At 43.9% G+C, this 25,797-nt stretch overlaps 1 protein-coding gene across 1 annotated transcript in view; it reads left to right on the forward strand.

Moving 5' to 3' along the window:
* ATRNL1 (attractin like 1) overlaps positions 1–25,797 on the forward strand; it is a 1,808,663-nt gene that overhangs the window by 946,212 nt on the left and 836,654 nt on the right. The window contains exon 17 of the mRNA XM_086919594.1: positions 3,968–4,156. Coding sequence (XP_086775720.1) covers positions 3,968–4,156 — 189 coding nt within the window. The remainder of the gene's footprint in view (positions 1–3,967; positions 4,157–25,797) is intronic.

The following is a 25,797-nucleotide window of genomic DNA, read 5'->3' on the forward strand; positions in this document are numbered from 1 at the left end:
TGCCGGCCGGCATCTGGGCCTTGGGGGAATGAGGATGATTGGTCTGGTGGAGGGTTCGTTGGCTCCGACCACAAGGAGGACTTATCGTCTGGCATGGTCTGAATTTAGTACTTTCATGGGCTGGACGGTGGATGGTGTCGTGAGTGGGGAGTCGGCTGTGGTGGAAGGTCTGAGGGGTTATGTGTTGGCTTGTATGGACCGGGGGTTGACCGCAGCTACGATCTCTGGGAAATTGGCTGGAATTTCCTTTTACTGTGTTTTGTTTTTGGGTTTTGACCCCACCAAGGATGTGGTGCTGGCTCGCATGTTGCGGGGGTGGGGCCGGGAGAGGGGGGCTGGGGGGGGCGACTGGGGGAGGCCGTGACGTTTGATTTGTTGGTTCGGCTGGTTGGGGTGTTGCCGGAATGCTGTTATGACCCGGTTGAAGTGGGCCTGTTTCGTTTATGCATGGTATGGATGTTTTTTGGGGCGTTCCGGGTGTCTGAGCTGTTGGGCACGAGACGGGGGTGGGCAGGTTGTTTGAGGAGGTGCGTGTGGATGCGGGGCATCTGGGGATCTGGTTGGGTCGCTCGAAGACGGATCAAGTGGGCAGGGGCAAATGGGTGTGGTTGAATGAGTCTGGCGGGGCGGTTTGCCCGGTTCTGGAGTGGAGGTCTTTCTTGGGGTCGGCTGGGGACCGAGGTGGCGAGATTTTCTGCCATGCGTCTGGTGCGAGAGTGACGGCTGGCCAGTTGTTGGCGGTGCTGCGTATGGCTTTGGGACGCTTGGGGATTGATGGAACTGGTTACGGTACTCATTCCTTTCGCATTGGGGCTGCGACTGCTCGCCTGGGTTGGTCCTGGGACAGGATTAGGAGGATTGGGCGTTGGAAGTCGCGCTGTTGCGAGAGGTATGTGAGGAAGTAGTCTGGTCCCAGGCAGGTTGTTGGTGTTGCACTGTTTTGTTTGCCTGTTCTAACATCTTTTTCTTCGTAGGTTGCGTGGGTGGCCCGGGCGGTAGGACGGTGACTTGGATCGTTGGGCACTCATTCGTGCACTGGGCTTCCAAATATGCGGACCAGCAGGTTTACAGCCGTAACCTGGGACTGAAGGGACAATTGCACGAGGTGACATGGTGGGGAAAGAGCGGAATGCGATGGGGGGCACTACTGCCCTGGCTCGCGAAGATGGTCCCACAGAGGGGATGCCCGGATTTGCTGATCATTCATTTGGGGGAAAATGACCTGGTGCAACTGTCTGGATTGGCATTGTTACAACTTATGCAAAGGGACTTGGAAGTGTTGAAATCAAGGATGGCGGGGGCCTGCATTGCCTGGACGGAGCTGGTCCCCAGAAAGGTGTGGAGGGGGGCTATGAAACACGGGGCCATTGAGAAGGCCCGGAGGAAACTTAATCGAGCAATGAGACTCTACTGTGCGGACAGGGACGTTAAGGTCATTGCACATCCTGGGATTCGACTGGAGGAGCCTTTAGCTTTTAGGGAGGACGGTGTGCACTTGTCTCGGCTGGGCAATGCGTGGTACATGATGGAGTTGCGGGATGTGGTGAGCAAGTTGTGGAACGAGTCTATCTGGTGTCGGCGGGAGTAACTGTGCAGTGACGGACGGACGGCCCTGTGGGGGGGTGGGGCAGTGAACCACCCTACAGGGGGTTTACTGGTTGGCAGGATTCGAAGGGACAGGGGGTCAAGAGCGGGCATACCCATCCCTTGGGGGGGGAGTTGGCACAGGACGGATAGAAGCGTGAATGGAAGGTTGCAATGACTGGGGGCTGGAAGACGGTGATTGACGGGCAAGAGAAGGGTGTTTGGAGCCGCTAGGGCTTAGTGATGACGCAGAGTGAATGAAACGAATGGGGGGGGAAGTGTGAGTGGGGGTTTGCTGTTACTGTTATTGTTGATTTATTGTTATGTACAGATTCGCAGTTCTGGTCTAATAAAATGGCCTTTTACGCTGACACTGCGTGGTCTGTTTATTGCGCGATGCCGGGCCCCGGGGAAAGCAGAGTCGCAGACTAGTCTTTCCCCGGGGTCTTTCGCGCAGGGGATAGGCCAGGTAGGGGAAGGGGAGGAGTTAGGGGGTGGGCATTTAAGCGCGGGGGAGGAAGGGAACTTCCTCTTTTCTGCGCCTGGCACCATTGGGAGGGAGCTCGAAAGGCCGCCCACCCACCCGGCAGTTAGTGGTGGTTTTGGGTCGGTCCATAGCGTTGCCAGTTTAGGCCAGAGCTGCTGTAGGCAGGATTCGAAGGGACAGGGGGTCAAGAGCGGGCATACCCATCCCTTGGGGGGGGAGTTGGCACAGGACGGATAGAAGCGTGAATGGAAGGTTGCAATGACTGGGGGCTGGAAGACGGTGATTGACGGGCAAGAGAAGGGTGTTTGAAGCCGCTAGGGCTTGGTGATGACGCGGAGTGAATGAAACGAATGGGGGGGGGGGAGTGTGAGTGGGGGTTTGCTGTTACTGTTATTGTTGATTTATTGTTATGTACAGATTCGCAGTTCTGGTCTAATAAAATGGCCTTTTACGCTGACACTGCGTGGTCTGTTTATTGCGCGAACGCTGGCAGTTGCAGTTCCCTCGTTCTCTCCGTAACGTGCTGTCGGAGGTAACCAGGGAGAGTTAATACCTCAATTTACACTTTGTTTTCTCTTGTAGCCTGCACACTTGTCACTTTTTACTACCTCATGTATTTTTGGTTGCTCACAATTTTTACTACCTCATGTATTTTGTTTGCTCACAATTATCACTTTACTGTATGTAACGTAATGTTTGCTCTTGCAATCTTTTGTTCGTGTAATGTTCTCAGTTTGTACCATTTCTGTTCCTATTGTGAAGCGCTCTGACGCCTTCGGGTAAAGTCTGCGCTATATAAAATTGCATAAATAAAATAAATTAACTGGGGATATGCGGGGGAAGGGGGGGGAGTCAGAGCGTAGGCATCATGGGTATTTCCTGGGACAAGTCCGTGAGAGGCCGTTGGCAAGACCCAGCCCTGTTTGAGGGCTGTCCGTGGGAGTGTCTCCGGGTATAATTATACCGCGTAGTGCACAGCGGGGAGGCTTCTACCTCACTTGGCGGGCGGGGTAGGGGGGGGGGGGCAGTAGCGTGCATACTTCGCTGTGAGATAAGTCAAAGACTTGTTTGCACCACTTTAGCAACTATTACAGCCAGAACAAATCACAGCCAGAAAGAAGTAAGAACCCTACAATTCTACACTCCAACACATCGTTGTGCCAATACAACTGAGCCTGCTCCAAACACCAACGCTATACGTCCATGCCACCAACGCAGTACCGACGGTCATCGAGATGACAAGGTGTCACTTTCCACCACATATTAAAAACAACTGCAAAACAAATGCATCTTGGGAACATAACCCCAGGTGTCTGCATAAGTTAAAGAATATGCAGACTGCATGTCCTGCCTCGACACCTACTGAAATACATGCATACCATCAGTGGCGCAACTAGAGAACTAGAGACAAATTTCGGAGGGGGGGGGGGTTTGGCGGCGCTAAGAAAAAAAATTTGGGGGGGGGGGGGCTGAACCTTTAATCAGTAGGCAGAGTGGAGCTGCAGGGGCTCTTAAGGGGTGAAACAACTGCAAGGCCTAATTAACATTCAAATGGTCTTTTAAAGACCTGTGAAACATTCGGGTGCAGCTCTGTGTGTGCCTGGGATCTGTTGCATCCCGGGCTGCCACACACGACGGGGGGGGGGGGATTCCCTAGCATTTACTGTTGCTTAATATTCTATCGTCCGAATGTGCTGGTCTGTGAATTATGTGCTCTTTTAATGCGTGTACTGCTGCAGTTTGTAATTTCAGAAAGTGCTTGGGATAAATTCGCCACATAACTAAATACAGTGTATTAAACAGAATGTGCAAATGTTGGGTGAATGATTTTTAAAACCTATCAAATAGAAATGTGTAATCTCCTTTTTGTTCACTTGGTGTCTTTTTCTCTTTTAGTCAGCCCAAACCAGAATGCCAGGCCCTGCAAGAAACCATGTTCCCTGCGCACCAGCTGTGCCAATTGCACAAGCAACAGCATGGAGTGCATGTGGTGCAGCAACACCAAGCGGTGCGTGGACTCCAACGCGTACATCATCTCCTTCCCGTATGGCCAGTGCCTGGAATGGCAAACCACCACCTGCCCGCGTGAGTACCTAAAACATGAAAATCACTACTAACTAAAGGAGGGCAAAGTATCTGCAGTTCCAGCGAGGAAGAGATAAGAGCATTGCTTGAAATAAAGAAATGGGGCTCACATGCCTGTATAGAATGAGTACTGGGCTGAGGAGCCTCATGGACACCCCATAACTAGTCTACGTGGAAAAGGCTGCTTTGAAGTGGCAGGCCAGAGCTTATGAACATTGCCACTATCTACCCCATGATCCGTCAATACTTAAATTGATATCCTTTTTTCCCTTGTCTCATGAACACAACCAACCATTTTAGGCCTACCAACCCTCAAACCCATTCTGCTTTTTAGCCTTATAGTCACTCCCCTAACTTAGTAACCCTACTTTTGCAGACCTCACAGCCCTCCCTGATCGTCATGGTTTGTCAGCTAGCTAGTTTCCACTGACAATAAGTTAGCTAGCAGATCCTATATTTCTGCTTATGTTCCTGACTTATCCATCACCAAATCTATAGCATTAACTCACGCAGTAACTCTTCCTGCATACTCAGAACAATCTGAAGAAAACAATATATTGTCCTCTTGCTTGCATCTGCAAGTTTTAATCAAAACCATTTTGTTGTCCTTTCCCTGTCTTACAGACTTCATTTGTGCCGTCTCATAAACTGATGCAAAGCAGGAAAATTTGCTTGGTGTCTTATATAAAGATCTATGCTCATAATCCCTGTGTTCTTGCTCAAAGATCCACCGCTCACCTCAAGTCCAGCCGGTCTGCTGAAGAGAAGCACAAGCAGATGGGTCCAAACTTTGCGATTTGTCCATCTTTCCAGATGGGGGTGGGGTCAGAAAAGGAGATCTTTGAGGCGTCACCTACCTTGAATTTCCAACTACATTCTGAATTTTCCCAGAACTTTATAACATTTTCCACTTAGACTTAGTCTATGTTTACATGTGCTATGTAGGACTTGCAGGGCTCGCCAAATACTATAGCATTTTACTGTACTTAATCTCCTCATATGTCAGTATTTTCATTTTTATTTCCTCTCTTTATTAATTGTCCCTCCAGCAGTCGCAAGAACTTGGATAGTGCTGGTATTACTCAATTGATTCCATGGCAGTACCCATTTCATATTCACTCTAAATGCCCTTTTCTTTATAGTGTTTAATATAGGGTTTTTGTCAATTGCTGTGCCTCCTCAAGTTGGCAGTGAGAATAAATAATCCTCCCAAGATTATATGTTTTGGTTAAGTAGACAAGGCAGAGTTAGCACTTGATTCTACTGGTTCGACGGGTGGCATCTTACATCCTCCAGTGAAGGATTTGTTCTACGGTGCCCTCATTGACCCTCCATCTGACTTATTCATGACTCCAGGGATGTCTTCAATTCTCTTGAGACAAATGGGAAGCAATGTTGTGTGAATAGTTTTAATACAGTGCATGGTCCCATATAGCATCTTCCTGCTTGGCCTTTGTTCCTCTCTATCTTCAATCAACACCTTCAGTTCTTTGTAGTCCAGACTAGAACATGTCCCATCATCCCAACTGCAGCTTCCACAGCATCTAGTGATCCCTAATGTTTGCATTCTTCTTTTACAGTTTGATGGGGCCTCTGAACTATGCCTCACTTAGTCAGCCGCAGAGGTAATTTCCAAGTACTAACTTTGTTTTTGGGTACTACGTCTTGTCAGATCTGTCTTTTCCAGGGCCAGGAAGGCAATTCAGTCACCTAGAATATCACCAGAAACATGGCATGAATTTTCCTCTACCCCAAATGAATGATGGCTCTAGATTGAGAGGGAGGAAATATTTTGCTTTGGCTAAAGCAACAACCTACTTACATTTGGCCTGCTCGTGCTGCCATCTTCACAGCTCGAGTATCAACCCTTAGTGGTCAACCTAGCAAGTTTAGGCAAGAGGACCGTGGGGAGCATCACTCAGTAAAGCAATATGTTTGCCAGACCCCCAGAATCCTTTACTGACCTGCAAACTCCTATATGTAAGTGAAAAGAGAGGGATGAGATTGGTGGACCTCCTGTTGCTGTTAGCTAAGTGAGCCATAGTCATGCACTGAAAGTGCAGCAATGGCCCTCACATTAAGCAACGATTCAGATATAAAAAAGCACTCCATATAATCCAGGGGCGGAACGAGAGGTTCACCCAAATGAAGCCCATTTAAAAGCATCTGTATAATAAGTAAGGGAGATGTGTATTGCACACTTAGCAGATCCAAGCACATAAATAAGAGCCGCAAACTGAAAATGCTTATGTATACCAGTAAAGTAATGTTGATGAGACCTCTCAACGCCCTTCAAAGTTGTGTACTGCATTGATATTTGATGGACCTGGCCCTTTTTGCAGTGTTATCCTCAAATGTTTTTCCTTCTTCCTCCTATTTATTCTAACCTGTTTTTGTTGGTTTTAGGACTCTGGTCACTTTACCACTGCTAACCACTGCTAAAGTGCATATGCTCTAAGTGTAAATTGTAATTGCGATTGGTTATCTATGATTGGCATAGATGATTTACTGGTATGCCCCTAGTCAAGTGCACCATGTGTGCCCAGGGCCTGTAAATCAAATGCTATTAGTGGGCCTGCAACACTTATTGTGCCACCCACATGAGTAGCCTTGCAACCATGTCTTAGGCCTGACACTGCAGTGGCTGTGAGTGCAGTTTTAAACTGCCATGTCGACCTGGTAAAGCACCCACTTGCTAGGTGCAAACCTTCCCTTTTAGTACACGTAAGGCACCCCTAAGGTATGCCCAAGGTAGCCCTATCGGCAGGGTGCAGTGTATTTAAAAGGTACGACATGTGCTGGTATGTTTTACATATCCTGATAGTGAAATACTGCGAATTTTGTTTTTCACTATTGCAAGGACTATCTCTCCCATATGTTATCATTGGAGCTGCCTTTTAACCTCTTGAAGGTGTAACTTCCAATTGGGAAGAGAGACAGATTTGGAGGTTGGGGACCATGAACTCACAATTTAAAATTACATCTTTTAGTAAAGTTGGTTTTAAATTGCGTGTTTGAAAATGCCACTTTTAGAAGGTTGTATTCTAAAGATGGCTCTAGTTGTGATAGTTAACACATGAATTAATTTTCAAATTTAGGTCTAGTGAATCAATTAGCTGGACCCTTGTATTTATTAACAATTTTCCGAAATCATAGTAAAATGTAACATAACTTCTTACATGTCAAAAGCAAGGCTACTTAGTGCTTTCCATGAATATGTGACCTTATTAACACAGAACATTGGTGAGTCATTTCAGTGCTCAATATACCTCTCATGTATCAAAAACAGTGACAAAATAAACCATAATTAATAAATCAACATTACACTTGAAAATTCTAATTCCATTGACTATACAAAAACTGTGAGAATAATTGAGCAAGCAGTCTCCTAACTTAAACCAGAGGCAACAATCACTATTGTTCTGTAAAGTGTTAACCTCTTGCCAAATGATAACTCATGGGGATTGCAAATTGTTTGGTTTTGGTTGGATGGTTGTTTATTACAAATGCCCACTGAAACTTTCCTATTCATGCAAAAATAGTGCCCAATGTTTTTTTCGGTTTTGAACCTCCTGCAATTAACAAGGTTCTCCTCAGGACATTGACTGGACGTTTTCTTGTAAGTCCCGTAGCTCAATGATCATTTGAGTGTGCTATTACCGATTGTGTGGATCTGCTCTGTTAACGGGTTTTTATCTTCTTCTTGTTTGAAACGCCGCCGAACCACGGTTTGCTTGCTCCTCTGATGGGGGAAACAGTTCTGTGCGCACATCGGAGGAGGAAGCACACCGCAGTGCTGTGGCATTTCAAACAAGAAGAAAATAAAAAAGAAAATGGTGCTGGAGTGCAATAAAAAAAACTGAAAAAATAACTGCAAGGTGTAATAATCAGTCAATCAATCAATCAAGAACATTTATAGAGCATGCTACTCACCCGTGAGGGTCTCAATGCGCTGCATATCTCTACATCCATTTCTGATGCAAACTCGAATTTGTGCCTGAATCGTAATGCAGGTGGAGTGAGGGTCTAAGTTGGGAAAGCAACACTTGTGTTTGAGGTGCTTCGAATCACTAACATTTGTTAGTAATATACCAAGCCGTAAAACGTGTTGGCCGAGGTATACAAAAAAAGTCCATATTTGCAGTTTGCCTCTTGTTACTAACTGCACAGTTCAGATTACAGTGCACAGTCTATAGATAGGCTAGATGAGACAAGGGCTCAGTTTGTAAAGCCAGAGGCGATGTGCCTGATGTTGTTGAGATTATGGAGCAAAGTTAGTGAATGGTGAAAGACTGTGTAATCAAATCCAGCATACCACGCTGAGAGCAAGTTGTTTCCGCAACCTTTTGTTCATTGAGTTGCTCCCTGGGATATCTTTAATTAGCCCCTTAACTATCGCTGCTTTCCCTTTTTGCTTGATATTTATAGATTTTCTCTTGAGTCAAGGAGGCGCTCAACAGTATGTTTCGTGAAACTCCATTTTGTTTTGGAGTCATTCATCATAGTCTTGTTCCACCGTGTAAGAGTTTGGATCTCATAGGTGGAGATTGTGCCTGGTTCATATCTTGTCCAGCATTTTTTGGTTAAGGTGCTTACAACACAACACCTTGAAAGGTTGATAATGATGTTGGATTCTCTGCCACAGCACAGTCCAACTGTGATCAGAGTGGTGAGTATTATTTAAGTTCTGGTGCTGTCATGCTGCTCTGTCATGACTTAACTCGAGATATTTACTACTTGTATTTAGGTATGCTGGGACTGTGCCTGCTTTTTTTCATTTGTGTTATGGTGGACTATCATGGTACTTCGGTTGGGCAGGCTGGAGTAATTTGTTGAAGCTACTAAAACATACATATCACTCCTAGGCACATTTTCGACCTGGCCCTTGGCGTGAAGCTGTAGTTGCATCAGTGGTGGATGAATTGAGGTTGACAGGTGGTAGCCGTTGGTGTCAGGTGTCTGCTCTTGCTAGATCTTTTCGTTGCTGTCAAGACATTGACTATTACCATCTTCTTCAGTGCCTCACTAGCCTCTCTCTCCTCTAAGCCTCTTAGCTGGATTGATTTGGATTTCAGTGATAGGATGCAAACTGTGCAACTCTCATATTTTATGTCTGCCCTTATCTCTTTGTTGGGGAGTGCCGGAGTGTTCTGCATTTTCGCTAATAATTGTATTCCCTATCTTCCACCTGCTGCTGCGTGCTTAAAAATTGTAATTTTTAGGTCTCGCTGAAGCAATGCATAAGCATTGCGGCGAGATTCTAGTAAGCAGTACGAAAAGTCTGCCAAAACTGCGGATTAGACACAGTTCATGTCATTTATGCGCGTGCACGCCAGCCTCGTCACACCACCATTTGTCTGTGCCTCGCATCAGACTTCAAAGGCTGCCGCTCCTCCCCAATCAGACTTCAAAGGCTGCCGCTCCCCGCCCCTGCATAAGACTTCAAAGGAATGCGCTCCCTCTCCCCCACCACAGTAATGCGAGAGCTTGTTTCTGGACGAAAGTGAAAGCCTACCGTGTTTGTTTATAGTAGCCTTGCTCCTCAAATGCTGTTGCTGTGCTGCCATCTCTCTAGGGACACTCAGCTTGAAAACACTCGACTTGCTAGCTGCAATGCTACATCCGCTATGCTTTGCCTCTAGACACGGTGATCCCTCGCAGACTGTGCTGACTCTGCCCTCCCAATTCTGAAACTGACCAACGCAGTCACCACCAGTCTCTTCTCTCTGTCTTATGATGTCCGCCCTGCCACCATTTACTTTGGACCCTCACCCTCACACTTCCTCACCCTCACACACCCTCTCACCCTCACACACCCTCACACCCTCACACCCTCTCACCCTCACACACCCTCACACACTCTCACCCTCACACCCTCACAAACCCTCACTCACCCTCACTCACCCTCACCCCCGCACCCTCACACCCTCTAAGCCTCACTCACCCTCACCCCCTCACACCCTCTCACCCTCACCCCCTCACCCTTACACCCCCTCACCCTTACACACACCCTCACCCTTACACACACCCTCACCCTCACTCACCCTCTCACCCACCCTCACACCCTCACCCACCCTCACAAACCCTCACAAACCCTCACTCATCCTCACCCACCCTCTCACCCTCAAACACTCCCACTCACCCACACTCCAACACGCTCACACACCCTCACTCAACCTCACACACCCTCACACAGCCACACACCCTTCACCCTCACAGCTCCACACCCTCACGCCCTCTCACCCCGTCACACACCCTCACTCACCCTCACCCACCCTCACACACCCTCACACCCTCACCCCCTCACACCCTCACCCTCCCCCACACACCCCTCCTCACCCTCACACCCCCTCACTCTCACACTCCCTCACCCACCCTCACACACCTTCACTCACCCTCACACCCCCTCACCCTCACTCACCCTCATACACACACACACCCTCACCAGCGTAGCATAACAAAACATAGCATAGCATAACAAAACACAGCATAGCATAACAAAAAAGGATAGGATAGCAAAATATAGCATAGCATAACAAAACAATGCATAACATAAAGCATAGCAAAACAAAACATAGTTTAGTAAAACAAAACATAGCATAGCATAGCATAACACAAAAAAACATAGCAGAACAAAACATAGCATAACAGAACAAAACATAGCATAACATACCATAAAACAAAGCATAGCATAACAAAACATAGCATACCAAAATATAGCAAAACACAACAAAGCATAGCATAACAAAACAACACAAAACATAGCATACATAAAAAAACATAGCATTGCAAAGCATAGCAAAACATAGCATAGCATAACAAAAACACAACAAAACATAGCATACCATAACAAAACACAACATAGCATAGCATAACAAAGATTAGCATAACAAAACATAGCATAACAAAGCATAACATAACAAAACATAGCATAGCAAAACAAAGCATAGCATAGTAAAACACAACAAAACATAGCATAACAAAACATAGCATAAAAAACAAAGCATAGGATAGCAAAACTAAACATAGCATAGCATACCATAACAAAACAAAGCATAGGATAGCAAAACAAAACATAGCATAGCACAACAAAACATAGCATAACATAACAAAACACAACATGGCATAACAAAACACAACACAACAAAACATAGCATAGCATAACAAAACATAGCATAACAAAACAAAGCATAGCATAACATAACATAGCAAAACAAAACATAGCTTAGTAAAACAAAACATAGCATAGCATAACATAACACAACACAACCTAGCAGAACAAAACATAGCAGAACAAAACATAGCAAAACACAACAAAACATAGCATAGCATAACAAAACACAACAAAACATAGCATACATAACAAAACATAGCATTGCAAAGCATAGCAAAACAGCATAGCATAACAAAACACAACAAAACATAGCATAGCATAACAAAACACAACATAGCATAACAAAACAAAGATTAGCATAACAAAACAAAGCATAGCAAATCAAAGCATAGCATAATAAAACACAACAACACATAGCATAGCATACCAAAGCATGGCGAAACACAACCAAACATAGCATAGCATAACAAAACACAACAAAACATAGCATAACAAAACAAAGCATAGGATAGCAAAACTAAACATAGCATAGCATAACATAACAAAACTAAGCATAGGATAGCAAAACAAAACATAGCATAGCATAGCAAAACATAGCATAACATAACAAAACATAGCATAACAAAACACAACACATAGCATAACATAACAAAACATAGCATAACATAACATAAAACAAAGCTTAGCATAACAAAACATAGCATAACAAAACAGCATAGCATAACAAAACATAACAAAACATAGCATAACATAACAAAACACAACATAGCATAGCATAGCATAACAAAACACAACATAACATAGCATAACAAAACAAAGCTCAGCATAACAAAACATAGCATAACAAAGCATAGCATAACAAAACCTAGCATCGCAAAACAAAGCATAGCATAATAAAACACAATAAAACATAGCATGGCATAACAAAACCTAGCATAACAAAGCATAGCATAGCAAAACACAACAAAACATATCATACCAAAACAAAACACAACAAAACATAGCATAGCACAGCAAAACAAATCATAGGATAGCAAATCTAAACATAGCATAGCATAACAAAACAAAGCATAGGATAGCAAAACAAAACATAGCATAGCATAACAAAACATAGCATAGCATAACAAAACATAGCATAACATAACAAAACATAGCATAACAAAACACAACACATAGCATAACAAAACATAGCAACACATAAAATAATAGCATAGCTTAACAAAACACAACAAAACATAGCATAGCAAAAAAATATAATAGCATAGCAAAACATAGCATATCAAACACAATACATAGCATAGCATAGCACAAAAAAACATAGCATAGCAGAACAAAGCATAGCATAATAAAACACAACAAAATATAGCATAGCATAACAAAGCATAGCATAACAAAGCAAAGCATAACAAAACATAGCATAGCATAAAAAAACATAGCATAGCATAACAAAACATAGCATAGCATAACAAAACATAGCATAATACAACAAAACATAGCATAGCATAACAAAGCATAGCATAACAAAACACAACAAAACATAGCATAGCATAACAAAACAAAGCATAGGATAGCAAAACAAAACATCGCACAGCATAACAAAATAAAGCATAGGATAGCAAAACAAAACATTGCATAGCATAACAAAACATAGGATAACATAACAAAACATAGCATAGCATAACAAAACACAACAACACATAGCATAAAAAAATTGCACAACAAAACATAGCATAGCTTAACAAAACGCAACAAAACATAGCATAACAAAACAAAACATATCATAGCCTAGCAAAACATAGAATAGCATACCAAACACAACAAAACATAGCATAGCATAACAAAACATAGCATAGCAAAACAAAGCATAACACACATGACCACACACACACAACCACACACACACAACCACACAAACAAAACCACACACACACAACCATCTATCTATCTATCTATCTATCTATCTATCTATCTATCTATCTATCTATCTATCTATCTATCTATCTATCTATCTATCTATCTATCTATCTATATCCCTCACTCTATCTGTCTATCGATCTATCGCCCTCACTCTATCTATCTATCTATCTATCTATCTATCTATCTATCTATCTATCTATCTATCTATCTATCTATCTATCTATCTATCTATCTATCTATCTATCTATCTATCTATCTATCTATCTATCTATCTAATGTCCTCACTCTATCTATCTAATGCCCTCACTCTATCTATCTATCTATCTATCTATCTATCTATCTATCTATCTATCTATCTATCTATCTATCTATCTATCTATCTATCCATCTATCTGTTGCCTTCACTCTATTTATCGCCCTCACTCTATCTATCGCCCTCACTCTATCGCCCTAACTCTATCTATAGCCCTCACTCTATCTATCTATCAATCGATCTATCTGCCTCACTCTATCTATCAATCTGTCTATCGCCCTCACTCTATCTATCACCCTCACTCTATCTATTACCCTCACTCTATCTATCGCCCTCACTCTATCACCCTCACTCTATCTATCTATCGCCCTCACTCTATCTTGCTATCGCCCTCACTCTATCTATCTATCTATTGCCCTCCATATCTATCTATTGCCCTCACTCACTCTATCTATCTATCTATCTATCTATCTATCTATCTATCTATCTATCTATCTATCTATCTATCTATCTATCTATCTATCGCCCTCACTATATCTATCACCCTCACTGTTTCTATCTATCTGTCGCACTCACTCTATCTATCTATTGCCCTCACTCTATCTATCTATCTATCTATCTATCTATCTATCTATCTATCTCCCTCAATCTATCTATCTATCTATCTATCTATCTATCTATCTATCTATCTATCTATCTATCTATCTATCTATCTATCTATCTATCTATCTATCTATCTATCTATCTATCTGTCTATCTGTCTATCTGTCTATCTATCTATCTATCTATCGCCCTCACTCTATATATCACCCTCACTCTATCTATCACCCTCACTCTATCTATCGCCCTCACTCTATCTATCGCCCTCACTCTATCTATCTATCTGTCGCCCTCACTCTATCTATCGCCCTCACTCTATCTCTCTATCTATCGCCCTCACTCTATATCTCTATCTATCGCCCTCACTCTATATCTCTATCAATCGCCCTCACTCTATCTACCTATCTATCTATCACTCTATCTTGCTATCGCCCTCACTCTATCTATCGCCCTCACTCTATCTATCTCCCTCACTCTATCTATCTATCTATCTATCTATCTATCTATCTATCTATCTATCTATCTATCTATCTATCTATCTATCTATCTATCTATATGCTGATCGCCATCACTCTATCTATCTCTCTGTCTATCTATCACCCTCACTCTATCTCCCTCACTCTATCTATCGCCCTCACTCTATCTATCTATCACACTCACTCTATCTATCTCATCACCACAGCACCACTCAGCACCACTACAGCATCACTAAGGGGCACCACAACATCACTATGCGCTACCACATCATCACTGAACGCCACAGCATCACTCATCGCCACCACAACATCACTCAGCGCCACCACAGCATCATTCTGTGCAACCATTCAACAACAACTGGTTCATATATGTTCTCTCAATGTTTCAAGCTTTATTACAAATGTCACAAAAAGAGGTTAATATTTCACTTCTGTTGGATTTTCGTCACAATAAAATACACTGAACATAATCTTCACAAAAGTTATTTACAAAGGTTTAAGCTATTGCCATTTTAAATTACAATAACTTTTATTTAAGTATTAATTATTCAAAAAATTAAAAGCCATTGTTATTTGTAATATCAATACATCTAAGTCCCGTGAATACAACACATATTGCATTACAAATGCTATAGGTGTCACATTTCCGAAAGTTATAACTATTGGCATTGTAAATGACAAAGCTATTATTTTTGCTATTTTCAAAACCAACACCTTAATAAAAATTTGTAATTTACAATACCAATAGCTCAAAATTTCCTAATGCGAGACCTATTACATTGCAAATGCTTGTTTTATGTATTCTGAGGGCCCCCTCCTCAAACATAGGCAGGAGGAACAGGGTACAGCTAATAGGAAACCATTGGCCTTGGAAGTGGTCTATGAATGCTTCTCCATGAACTTTCTGAAATGCAATCCTCTAAAGACAGAATTATTGTAAACTAGATATCCCACCACCTGTTGTGATTTGAAGTCATGGTTTCAATCCATTGGTTCAAGCATCCAGCATTCTTACAAATCTTGAATCAATAGATGGAGAACTCTACCAAGATACAGGTAGAGGCTAACACCAGATTCTACTTCTTCCTTTTGAGGGAGGTATCTAGAGTTTTGCTTTATGTTTCTCTTAATTAGAGAATTATGTCTGAGCATGCTTTTGTACAGTAACCACTGGGTTTTGTAATTCAGTCTCTCTCAGCTTGCCTAAGAAGACGATAGCTAAGTGTTAGACCTAACAGCCTTTTTTTTTAAATGTGTTTTTTATTGGCATTTTGATATTGTACTTATACAGCATTACCACATTAGAAAATCAGCATATAATACATTCCATCTTTCCACGTTGTAAATGACGTTCAAGATCATCTGTCCCCAAATATTTTTACTAGGCCTCAAAATGTCGAAAGGTTAGGTGATTTCTGGTGGTTCCTCAGCTGTATCTACTAAGACATTCTTTATCATTTAAAGGAATTGGTGTAGCATTTAGGGAAACAAAATAGGATATGGCTCAAAGAAGTAAGGGGACCTTTTGTTCTTCTCAATATGCAATGTTGTAACATCGTGACTTAAGGATGTGGCTCCACCAACAAACTCGCACAAAAATAAAAGAAGCATTTGCATAGCCAATATGTCTCGCCTTTGGGATCTTATAAGTGTTTAGCCATGCAACAGTTAATGTTGTTGCACCAAGGATATTGTGTTGCAAAACGAAATACTTATAAGGTCCCAAAAGCGAGACCTACCCTTAAATCACGGGAGATTACGTGAATTGCCCAGAACCAATGGCTGTTTTGCCTAAAGAAGACTCAAACCTCATTCCTCAAGTTCCAAAGTCGACATCTCTGCCAATAGTGCCACGTCACATGCTGTTATCTAGGGCGGCGCAAGTAAGATACTGGGGTATATAGTGGGAATGAAGGGTGGCACATGTAAAAGACACAGGCCTATAATGGGAAGGAAGGGTGGCACAAGTAGGGTACAGGGGTATATAGATGGAATGAAGGGCGGCACAAGTAAGACACAGGAGTATATAGTGGGAATGAAGGGAGGCACAAGTAAAAGACACTGGCATATAATGGAAAGGAAGGGTGGCACAAGAGACGGGCATATAGTGGGAATGAAGGGAGGCACAAGTAAGAAAGATACAGGGGTATATAGAGGGAATGAAGTCTGGAACAAGCCCTATGGGGTGATGTTACTGCGAGGAGGGTGGTAAAGAGAATATAAATGGCACAGACTGGAAGGAGCGTGGTGGTACTGGAGTGAGGGTGGCAGTGCGAGCAGAGTGAAATGGGTACAGAGGTGGAATCGACCATCAGGAGGGTTCTACAGGAAGCTGGCCATGTACAGGCAGTGAAGCCGGAGGGGTGGTGGTGTAGCCAGGAAGGTGAACAGCACAGAGAGATGATAGATGCAGAGGGACACAGAAGCAGGGTGATATGGAAAGGGAGGGCCGTATAGACAGAGTGAGGGTGGTTCGAGGACAGCACCGTAGAGGTGATAGATAGGAGGACACAAAGCAATGCGGTTTGTAGGGATCAGACAGGCAGGAGGGGGCAGTGATCCTGGAAGAAAAGCGAAGGGAAAGGTGGTGCAGATCACAAAGTTAGGAAGGAAAAAAGTTTGAGGGGCCAAATGGAGTGTAAGGGACAATGCAGGGTGGTGCGAGGTGGTGGGTAGTTTGTAGTACAGAATTGCTAACCGTAGTACGGTTAGTAGTGAAAAGCAGCTGGCTCTGAGGATTGCAGACAGAGTAGAAGCTTGCGTCGCAGTGAGCCTCACCTCCGATAGCAGTGATATCAGGGTGCCAAATGGTTTTTTGGGTTGGTGGACCCAGCACTTGAGCATGAAATTGTACATAGCTGTGGGACAGTCCTCTGGGCGCTGAAGTAAACAGCCTGGTCAGGCCTCGTATGCCAGTCACCAACAGGCAGTGGCGTCTGACCTATCAGTCGAGTGCCAGACGAGCAGACAGTAATGAAATAACCCACCAAACGTCCGTGACCGAAGTCCTACCATTACTCACTCTATCCCCAGCAGGGGGTTAGTGGTGACCCTAACTGCCAAGGACCTGTCCCTGCAGTCACTGCCTGGATCTAGTATTACAAACAGTCCGTGACTACCTCACTCTAATTTGGACGCCAGCGAAATCAAGTCAACCCCAAACCCTGCAGCGCGCATAGATTGGCGTGTACTGTAAAACAAGGTCACATGAAAACAGTTGAAATACTTCTTTCCGGGTGGGGGGGGGACACTAAGTTGACACAGAGCAAAGAAAGAGAGTCAGAGGTAAATGTAAGCAGAGAGAAGGAGAGAGTTTGAGATATAGAAATAGAGATGCTATAGAGATAAGGGTACTTTCCTTTCCTAGGGGTCCTGTGGAAGGTGGGGGCTCCAGGCTATTGCTCACTCTGCCCATGTCTTAAAATGTTTCTGTCCTGCACCGGCTAGGTACACACAGATATATACAGCATCCGCTCTAACCTGTGAAATATAAAATTCAGTCTGTTTCATAACCAATTATGTAGAACAGAGCATATTTACTTATATTACATGTTCCCAATGTCTTTGGAGCAACTTTAAACAAATTTGTAGATTGACTGTCAGACTTCGCCCCCTTTGACTCCTCCCCTCGTAATTCCACCCCTTCTGCTCCCACCCCTTGACACCCATTTAATAGGATTCCACAGAGTGTTTTCCCATTTGCAGCACTGCAAGCGGTTTTTGTCAGTTTTGGTTCGAGTTAAAAGATGCGCTTTTTCAGGTCAGTCAGTCAGTGAGGAAGGGTTTTGGGCACTTAAATCAGGAATGCTCCTTCTTTCCTAACTCGGAAGACGGTATGCAGTGCCAGTGATTTCTTTCATGCAGAGGAAGGAGTGTGCGGGGAATTGAGCTTGGGTAACCCCAGGGGAAACTTAACTCACTGCCGTCTCTGGAGTGAGAGAGGACTGTGTGGGGCTACGGGTCCAATGTAAGCTGGCCGCTGCTTCTACCTCTGCCGCGGTCTCGGTCCTGTCCTAAATCCGGCGCCATGAGAAGATGGAGTTTTGAAGTTTCCAGCACAGAACCGGGTTTGTTTTTCCGCTTCGGAATTCGGCTACTTTTTTTGTATCCTTGGCTCACATTTCCTCCAGAAAGAGTCACATGCCTGTGCAGAAGGAAGAAACTAAAGCCAGATGTACCATGGGAGAGAGACACATTTTGTCTCTCCTGAATCAGTTCACCTATTAAGTAGTTCGCACCCACGGTGAAACCATTGGCGCATCTTTGATTCCACCCCAGAGCCAAAACACCAGCTAAAGATGTGGGATTTAGGCAGTACCTACGAATTACGGATTTTAATGAGAAACTTAACAAGAAAAAAAAGTGCTGAAAGACAAGCGCAGCCCCGCAGCCGCAAAAGTGAAAGTACATCTACAGCGTTTACCTTACAGGAGCGAGCAGCGGCAGGCACAATAATTGCAAACAGATGGTGCCGCTGCTCGTTTCTGCAAGGTAAACACCGTACATGCACGAGGGCTCATTGGAAACAGTGCAGAACATGCACGAGTTTCCGCATAAGCCCGGAGTGATTCCAAGAGGTCACTCCAAAGCAGCGCTTGCACGATGCGTAGGCGAGACCCAAAAAGGGAAAAGAAATGGAGGAGTAGAAAAAGAAAGAAGAGGAGAATGGTTGAGACACAGGGGGTGAGGGGGAGAGAATCGTCTATGTGGTATAATATCAACGCTCCACTGATAAGGTGTCACCTTTCACCAACTAGGAAGGATGTGTTACAAAAGGAGAGGAGCAATGCTTTAGGTAGTTGAGCATACACTCTCAAGCTTCAGACCTTCAGGCTTACACATATAACCATATATTGTTGCTTACAAACTTATATTGTAGCCCTGTCGGCTATTATGTACATTCTATAGGGGGGGTCCGGTAGAGAGAAAAGGAAGGAATCTTCCCCTTAAGACTCGGTCACATGTGTTCTCTCTGCATTTTAGACCTGACAGCCTTGGTGTGTTATTCCCCCAAACGTTTTTCCTTCTCCCCTTCTGTGTGCTGAATTAAATGTGTGTTGGCATTAGGACTCTGCACTTTATCACTGCTACCCAATTTTAAGCTGCTTGAGCTCCCTCTTTTAAACACATTAAAATTTACTTTCACCCAAATGCAACATTTATTTTACTTATAAGTCCATAGTAAAGTGGCACTACATGTGACCAGGGCCTATAAATTAAATGCTACGGATGGATCTACTTAAGTAGCCCTTTAAAATATGCTGCACCTTTTGCCAGTAATACATCTCCCTTATTAATGCATATAGTTCACCTCTGTTGAAGGCCCTAAACGGCCCTCAGGGCAGAGTGCATGGTATTTCAATTATAGGACATGTGGTTTTAAGTTTTACATGTCCTGGTAGTGAACATTTACCAAATTCATTTTTCACTGCTGTCAGGCCTACCTCTATAATAGGGTAACGATAACAATGCGTTACCATATTACATTTAAGTAAGTGCTATCTTTTGAATCTTTTGATTGGGAGCAGATAATGTCCTGTTTCGACTCAAATGAATTGCAATTTTAAATCCTTTTTATTGGTAAAGTTGGATTGTAGGTTACAGTTTTGAAAATTGCTTTTTTTTAAAGAAAGTTAGCATTTTCATTCCGTAAACTTTCTGAGGCCTTTTACTAGTTTCCAGCTGCTTGAGTCTGTTAATTGCTCCCCCACTAGGAATAGATATTGAACCAGACGGTGAACAATAGGACCTGTGTGCAGCTGTCAGGATGGGAGGGTCAAAGCTGTTCCCTGGCTCACTCACATTTCAAGTGGCTGCCTCCAGTACACTCACACCTGAACTTGCCACCAGCTTTTTGCCACCCTAGATCTCCTTAAGCATGGGCAGGGGAAGAAAGGGTATGGAAGGAACCTTCAAGAACAAGTTGTGGGGGTGGACTAGAAGTTTCCCCCACTTCAGAGGGTGGCACCCGGTATAAATATTGGACCTCCTGAGCTACTCATCAGTACACTACTAGACTTGTGGACATTAGAGGAGAACGCCTGTCTTGTTCCCCAGAGGACTACCCTACTGCTCTGCTGAAGTTCCACAGAGAACCACTGTGCTACTTTTTATTTATTTGAAGTTTTATAAAGCGCTGCTCCACCCAAGGGTATCAGAGCGCTTAACATTGTAGGTATGATATTCTTAAGAATACAGGACAATTGTATCTAAAAAGCAATCAAGTAAAGTACACAAAAATAACATAATGAATGGCATAGTTATTGGAGAGATCAGATAAAGAAAGATCAGCTAAGAAGATATATCATTAAGAAGATGTTGTAACACATTATTATACTATACGCATCAACTAGGTTAAATTAGCAGCTCAATCTGGCGGGTATGGTGCATGAATAAGGTGAGATGAGAGTTGAATTGAGTTGAGAAGATTAGGGTAAGGGGTATAAGGGGGAGGGAGTTGGGATGTGTGGTGAGTGGTTGAGATGGGAGGCTTTTTCTCGTATATATTTAGGCCTGGCGTTCCTGATGTTGGGGGCCTTTTCAGAGAAGGAACGGAATTTTGAGGATTGTTTTTTCAGAAGAGGGGGGAAGAGGAGAAGAGGTGGGATGAGGGTTAAATTGGGTTGGGGAGAGGGTTTAGGTAAGGGGTAGAAGGGGGAGGAAGGTGGGATGTGTGGTGAGTGGGTAAGAGAAGATTGGGGAAAAGGTGGGTGTAGTAAGTGCAGTACGAGAGGGTTTAAGAGCCCCAGTATTTGTTGAGCATGTGTATTTTAAGGTCTTTTATGAAGTTGAGATAGGAGGGGTTTTCTTGTAGATTTTTAGACAGGGTATTCCAGATGCTGGGGGCCTTTCCAGAGAAGGAGCAGGATTTTGAGGTTTGTTTTTTCAAAAGGGGGTTCCTCTTGTTCTTCAGAGGACTTCCCTGCCTTATTCCCCAGGGGACTGCCCTGCCACTTGAGACCTGCCTTGTTCTTTGGATTACTGTATTGCTGCGTTAAGCCTGCCCAGCTCTCTGAGAACGAGGACTGGATCTGCTCCCTTCATTCCAGGCTAGCCAGAGTTGCTCAAGGATCAGTTGGTTGACCTCCTGTCCTGAGCTACAGGAATGCAACAAGCTCCAGAACTTCCCTGCATCTGCCCAGATGACCTTGCCTGAACTTTACTGGCCACTGCTGGAGTGGGTTCCTGCTCCCCAAGAGGTGCCTCCCCATGTCCCGGACCCTTCGGCTGGCACCAGTTGAGCTTCTCTTGTGAAATCCTTATGTTTTGCACTCTGCATGCTGGGCTATGAGATGGTAACTTTTTCAGAAGGACTAACCTGGTTCCTGTATCCGAGCAGCACTCCATCGCAACCGGCCTGAACTTGTGACTTCGTCCTGGTCTAGTGGGACCAAATACCCACAGTTAGCGCTTTTTGCTTCTTGGTGTTTTGATCTCATTTTATTCATTATTGTTTAATTTTTTAATTTTAAAGGTTTTATATAGCGCTGGCTAGACCCGGAGGTATCAGAGCGCTTTACATGAGTATCAGACCATAGTTGGTGGTTACAAAGGTTACACAGTTTTTAGAGCTTGGCAAATATAGTTACATGTAAGGTTGAGACAAACAAAAAGGACATATACGTAAGGGAAAAAGCAGGCATGGGGAGAGGTTATGGGGAGGGGGTAAGAGCAGGAGAACTAGACAGAGAATGGAGGTGTGAAAGAGGAGGGGAGGGTGAGAGACGCAGCATGGAAAGAGGAGGGGGAGGGTGACGGGGACACAAACCGGTAGACAAGTCAAAGCTGCGTCCAAAGTCCAGTAAGCTGTGATTCCAGGGGAAGTGGTATCATTTCCCCATCTCTGTGGCGAGAGGCTCCCTATACACAGTGGACTCTCTCAGATGGGTTTCTGAGACTCCAAGGCCTACATCCTGGATCCTTCCCCAAAAAGAGGAGAGGGAGTGCTTTGGCACGGGTGCCGTACCATACCTCTACTGTGAGTGGCTCCCTTGGCGCTTTGGACTCTCTGATTTGATTTGATTTTGATTTGATTTATACATTTATAGAGTTCACGAATGCCCAAGGGCGTCTTGGCGCTGTGTTTAATGTAAAGAATACTGGAGTTACTGGTGACATGGAGTCTAACTAAGATGTGAAAAGCCACGTTTTTACGGCCTTCTTGAAAATTAGCAGCGAGGAGCTATTTTTTATTGAGAGTGGTAGTTGGTTCCAAGTTTTAGCTGTTTGCAATAGAAAACTCCCCCACCCCCATCTTAATTGCTTGAATTTGGGAACCTTAATCAGCTTAGCTTCGCTTGATCTTAGGTTCCTAGGAGGTTCGTACTGTTTCAATTGCGTTTTTAGGAAAAGGGAGGCTACCCCATAAAGGGCCTTGTATGCTAAGCACACTAACTTGAACCTTATTCTTTTCTCCATAGGCAGCCATTGTAGGGTTCTTAATCTGTGGGCAACCGGCTCAGATCTGGGGATGTCCAGAACCAGCCTAGCTGCTGCGTTTTGTAGACGCTGCAGTTTAGTCAGGTGTTGGGCTTGTAGCCCCGCATACAGGACATTTCCGTAATCTAACCTGGATAGGGCCAGTGCTGTTACCAGTGTTTTGCAAGCTTCTTGGGGAATAAAAGGCAGAAGTCTTTTTATCATCTTCAGGATATACCACACCGACGAGGACAGTTTGTTAATCTGCGCATTAAATGTTAGTTTATTGTTGAATACAAAACCCAGGTTCCTAACTTTATCCACTGGGGAAGGGTAATTGCCTAAGCTATCAGGCCACCATTTAGGCGATCAGGTGTTAAGGTCCGTCCCAAGTATCGCGACTTCGTTTTTTTCCCCGTTCGGTTTTAGACAGTTTAGCTGCATCCAGCGATTAACTTGTTCCATGCAATTACTAAATCTGTCTGCTGTTTCATCTACGTTATTCATGATTGACACCACTATTTGTGTGTCGTCTGCGAAGGAAACTGGTAGGAACCCACAATTCCGTATGATGGTTGCTAAAGGGGCAATATATATATTTAAGAGGGTAGGGCTCAGGGAAGAACCCTGAGGTACCCCTCATGGTGACTTAAAAGGTTTAGATGTGTGGTCCCCTAATTTGACTGTAAAGCTTCTCTCGTTCAGGTATGAGGTTATCAATGAGAGTGCTGAGTCGTGAGCTCCTAGTTCTGCTAAACAGGTTAGGAGTATATCATGGTTAAAAGTGTTGAAGGCTGCTGAGAGATCCAAAAGGATCAGGGCAGCCTTCCCACCCGTATCCACTACACTCCTGAGTTCCTCAGCTGCCATGATCAGAGCTGTCTCTGTTCCATGTTCCTCCCAGAACCCATACTGTGATGAATCTAATGCATGAGCAGATGATAGAAACTCTGACAGCTGTTTATTCAATAGTTTTACCAGAACTTTAGCTGGAAAAGGTATTCTTGATATCGGTCTATAGCTCGCAGGATCCTCTGGATCCAAATTGGACTTTTTTAGTAGCGGGAGGACTGATGCAGTTTTCCAAGCATCTGGGAAACAGTTTGAGTGTAGTATCTTTGCGGAGAGCAGATATAACTGTTCGCTGAGTAAATCTGGGAAAAGATGTAGCACCTTGGGTGGACAGGGGTCTGTTAGACCTCTGGACTTAGTTGTTATTATTGCCTGTCGTATCTGTTCCTCTGACGGGGTCAGAAAACAGAACCCTGTGTTGACATTTCCAATGTGTCTGTTAAGGTTAGGGTGTCCATGTCCTTGGGAGGTGTCGGGTATGTTATTCGTCTTCACGGATTCATACACTGATTTAACTTTATCCACAAAAAATTGACCCAGTGTATTACGTAGTCCAGCACTGCCTTCTATTTGTTTATTTGCGGTGAGTTTTGTTAGTCTTTTGACTGTAGTAAACAGCTCTTTACTAGAGTTCTTAGCTTCATTTATTTTCCTTGTGAAATAGTCCATTTTTTTCTTCTGTAATTAGTTTTTTATATATTGTCTGAGTACTACAGTATTCTTCTTTAGACTGTGCCTCATAATAGGCCCTCCATTTTCTCTCTGCCCTTCTACATGCCTGCTTTTGCAACCTCAGTTTCTCCGTAAACCAAGGTTCTGAGGTGTTTTTCCTCCTGGATGTTGTCTTTTTAAAGGGGGCAGCAATTGTAACTGCGTCCTTGATCCAGCTGGCTATTTGATCGGCGGCTATGTTACTGTCTTGGCGAAGTTCCGGGATGGTCAGGAGAAGCTGTTCCTGTAACCTAGGTGTGTCAATCTTAGCCCAGTCCTGATATGAAATGTGCCTGGGCTGGGTAGCCATGGCTGTTTTTGCCTGCTCCAATTTCAAGGAGAATTTTATTACTTTATGGTCCGACCACGGGACAGGTATTAATTCTCCGCTTTCTATGTTAGTGTTTGAAGTAAAGATCCTGTCCAGTGTATGCCCGGCCGTATGGGTGTCCTGCTTAGCAATCTGGGTCAGGGAGCAGCTGCCATTGGCGTAAGATCTCTTGAGCAATAAACGACAAAAATTGCTCAGAAAAGAGGAAGTGAAATATTAATTTCTAGGACTAAACCAAATGGATGCATGCTCATAATACTTTGTACTTAAATTGATATGTTGTGTGCATAGGAAATTGTTTGCATAGGTTAATTTAGTGACTTTGTGGTTCACCCTGACAAAGATTGTGGTTGTTGCTTGAGAGGGGTTTTCATCCCCCTCAATCAAACGCCCAATTTCTTGCACTAGGCTTCAACATAGAAAGACCAGCTTGAACCTTATTCCAGTTGAAGAAATTTGACTTGCGGAACTATTCAGTGGTGGACCCTGAGATCCGGGAAGATTGATGATAGCACAGTGATGGTGCAGGATGTTATCCTTGCCACTGTGGTGCCATTTCCTGAATTGGCAAATGTGGTAGTGTCCAGCTAGGGAGCCTCTTAGGTAGTTCCTACCAGCGCATCTCCTAATGACAAAGGCATAGGCCTCTTGGAAGAAGACAAGTATGATATAAGAAGCAGATGGAGCCCACAGTGACACAGCCATCTAGCCAGATGGTGCCTTCTCCAGAGGGAGGGGACCCTTGGCAAAATGCTGTTGCTGTGCTAACACTTATGTGAGGGGTTGTCACTCCAAGCTGCCTGAGCGGTAGGTTTTGGAAGACCTTTTCCTAGCCAGCGTCTGCATAGTGCATTGTGGTTGTGCCAGCCTTCATGTGATGGACCTTTAGTGACCCCCTCAGATGTCCTAGTTTGTCAGGTGCTGGTTTAGCTGCAGGGTTAGCTCCTGGGCTAATTGTAGTGGAAGGAA

Source organism: Lissotriton vulgaris, chromosome 5 (assembly GCF_964263255.1).
Source record: "Lissotriton vulgaris chromosome 5, aLisVul1.2, whole genome shotgun sequence".
Lineage (NCBI taxonomy): Eukaryota > Metazoa > Chordata > Amphibia > Caudata > Salamandridae > Lissotriton > Lissotriton vulgaris.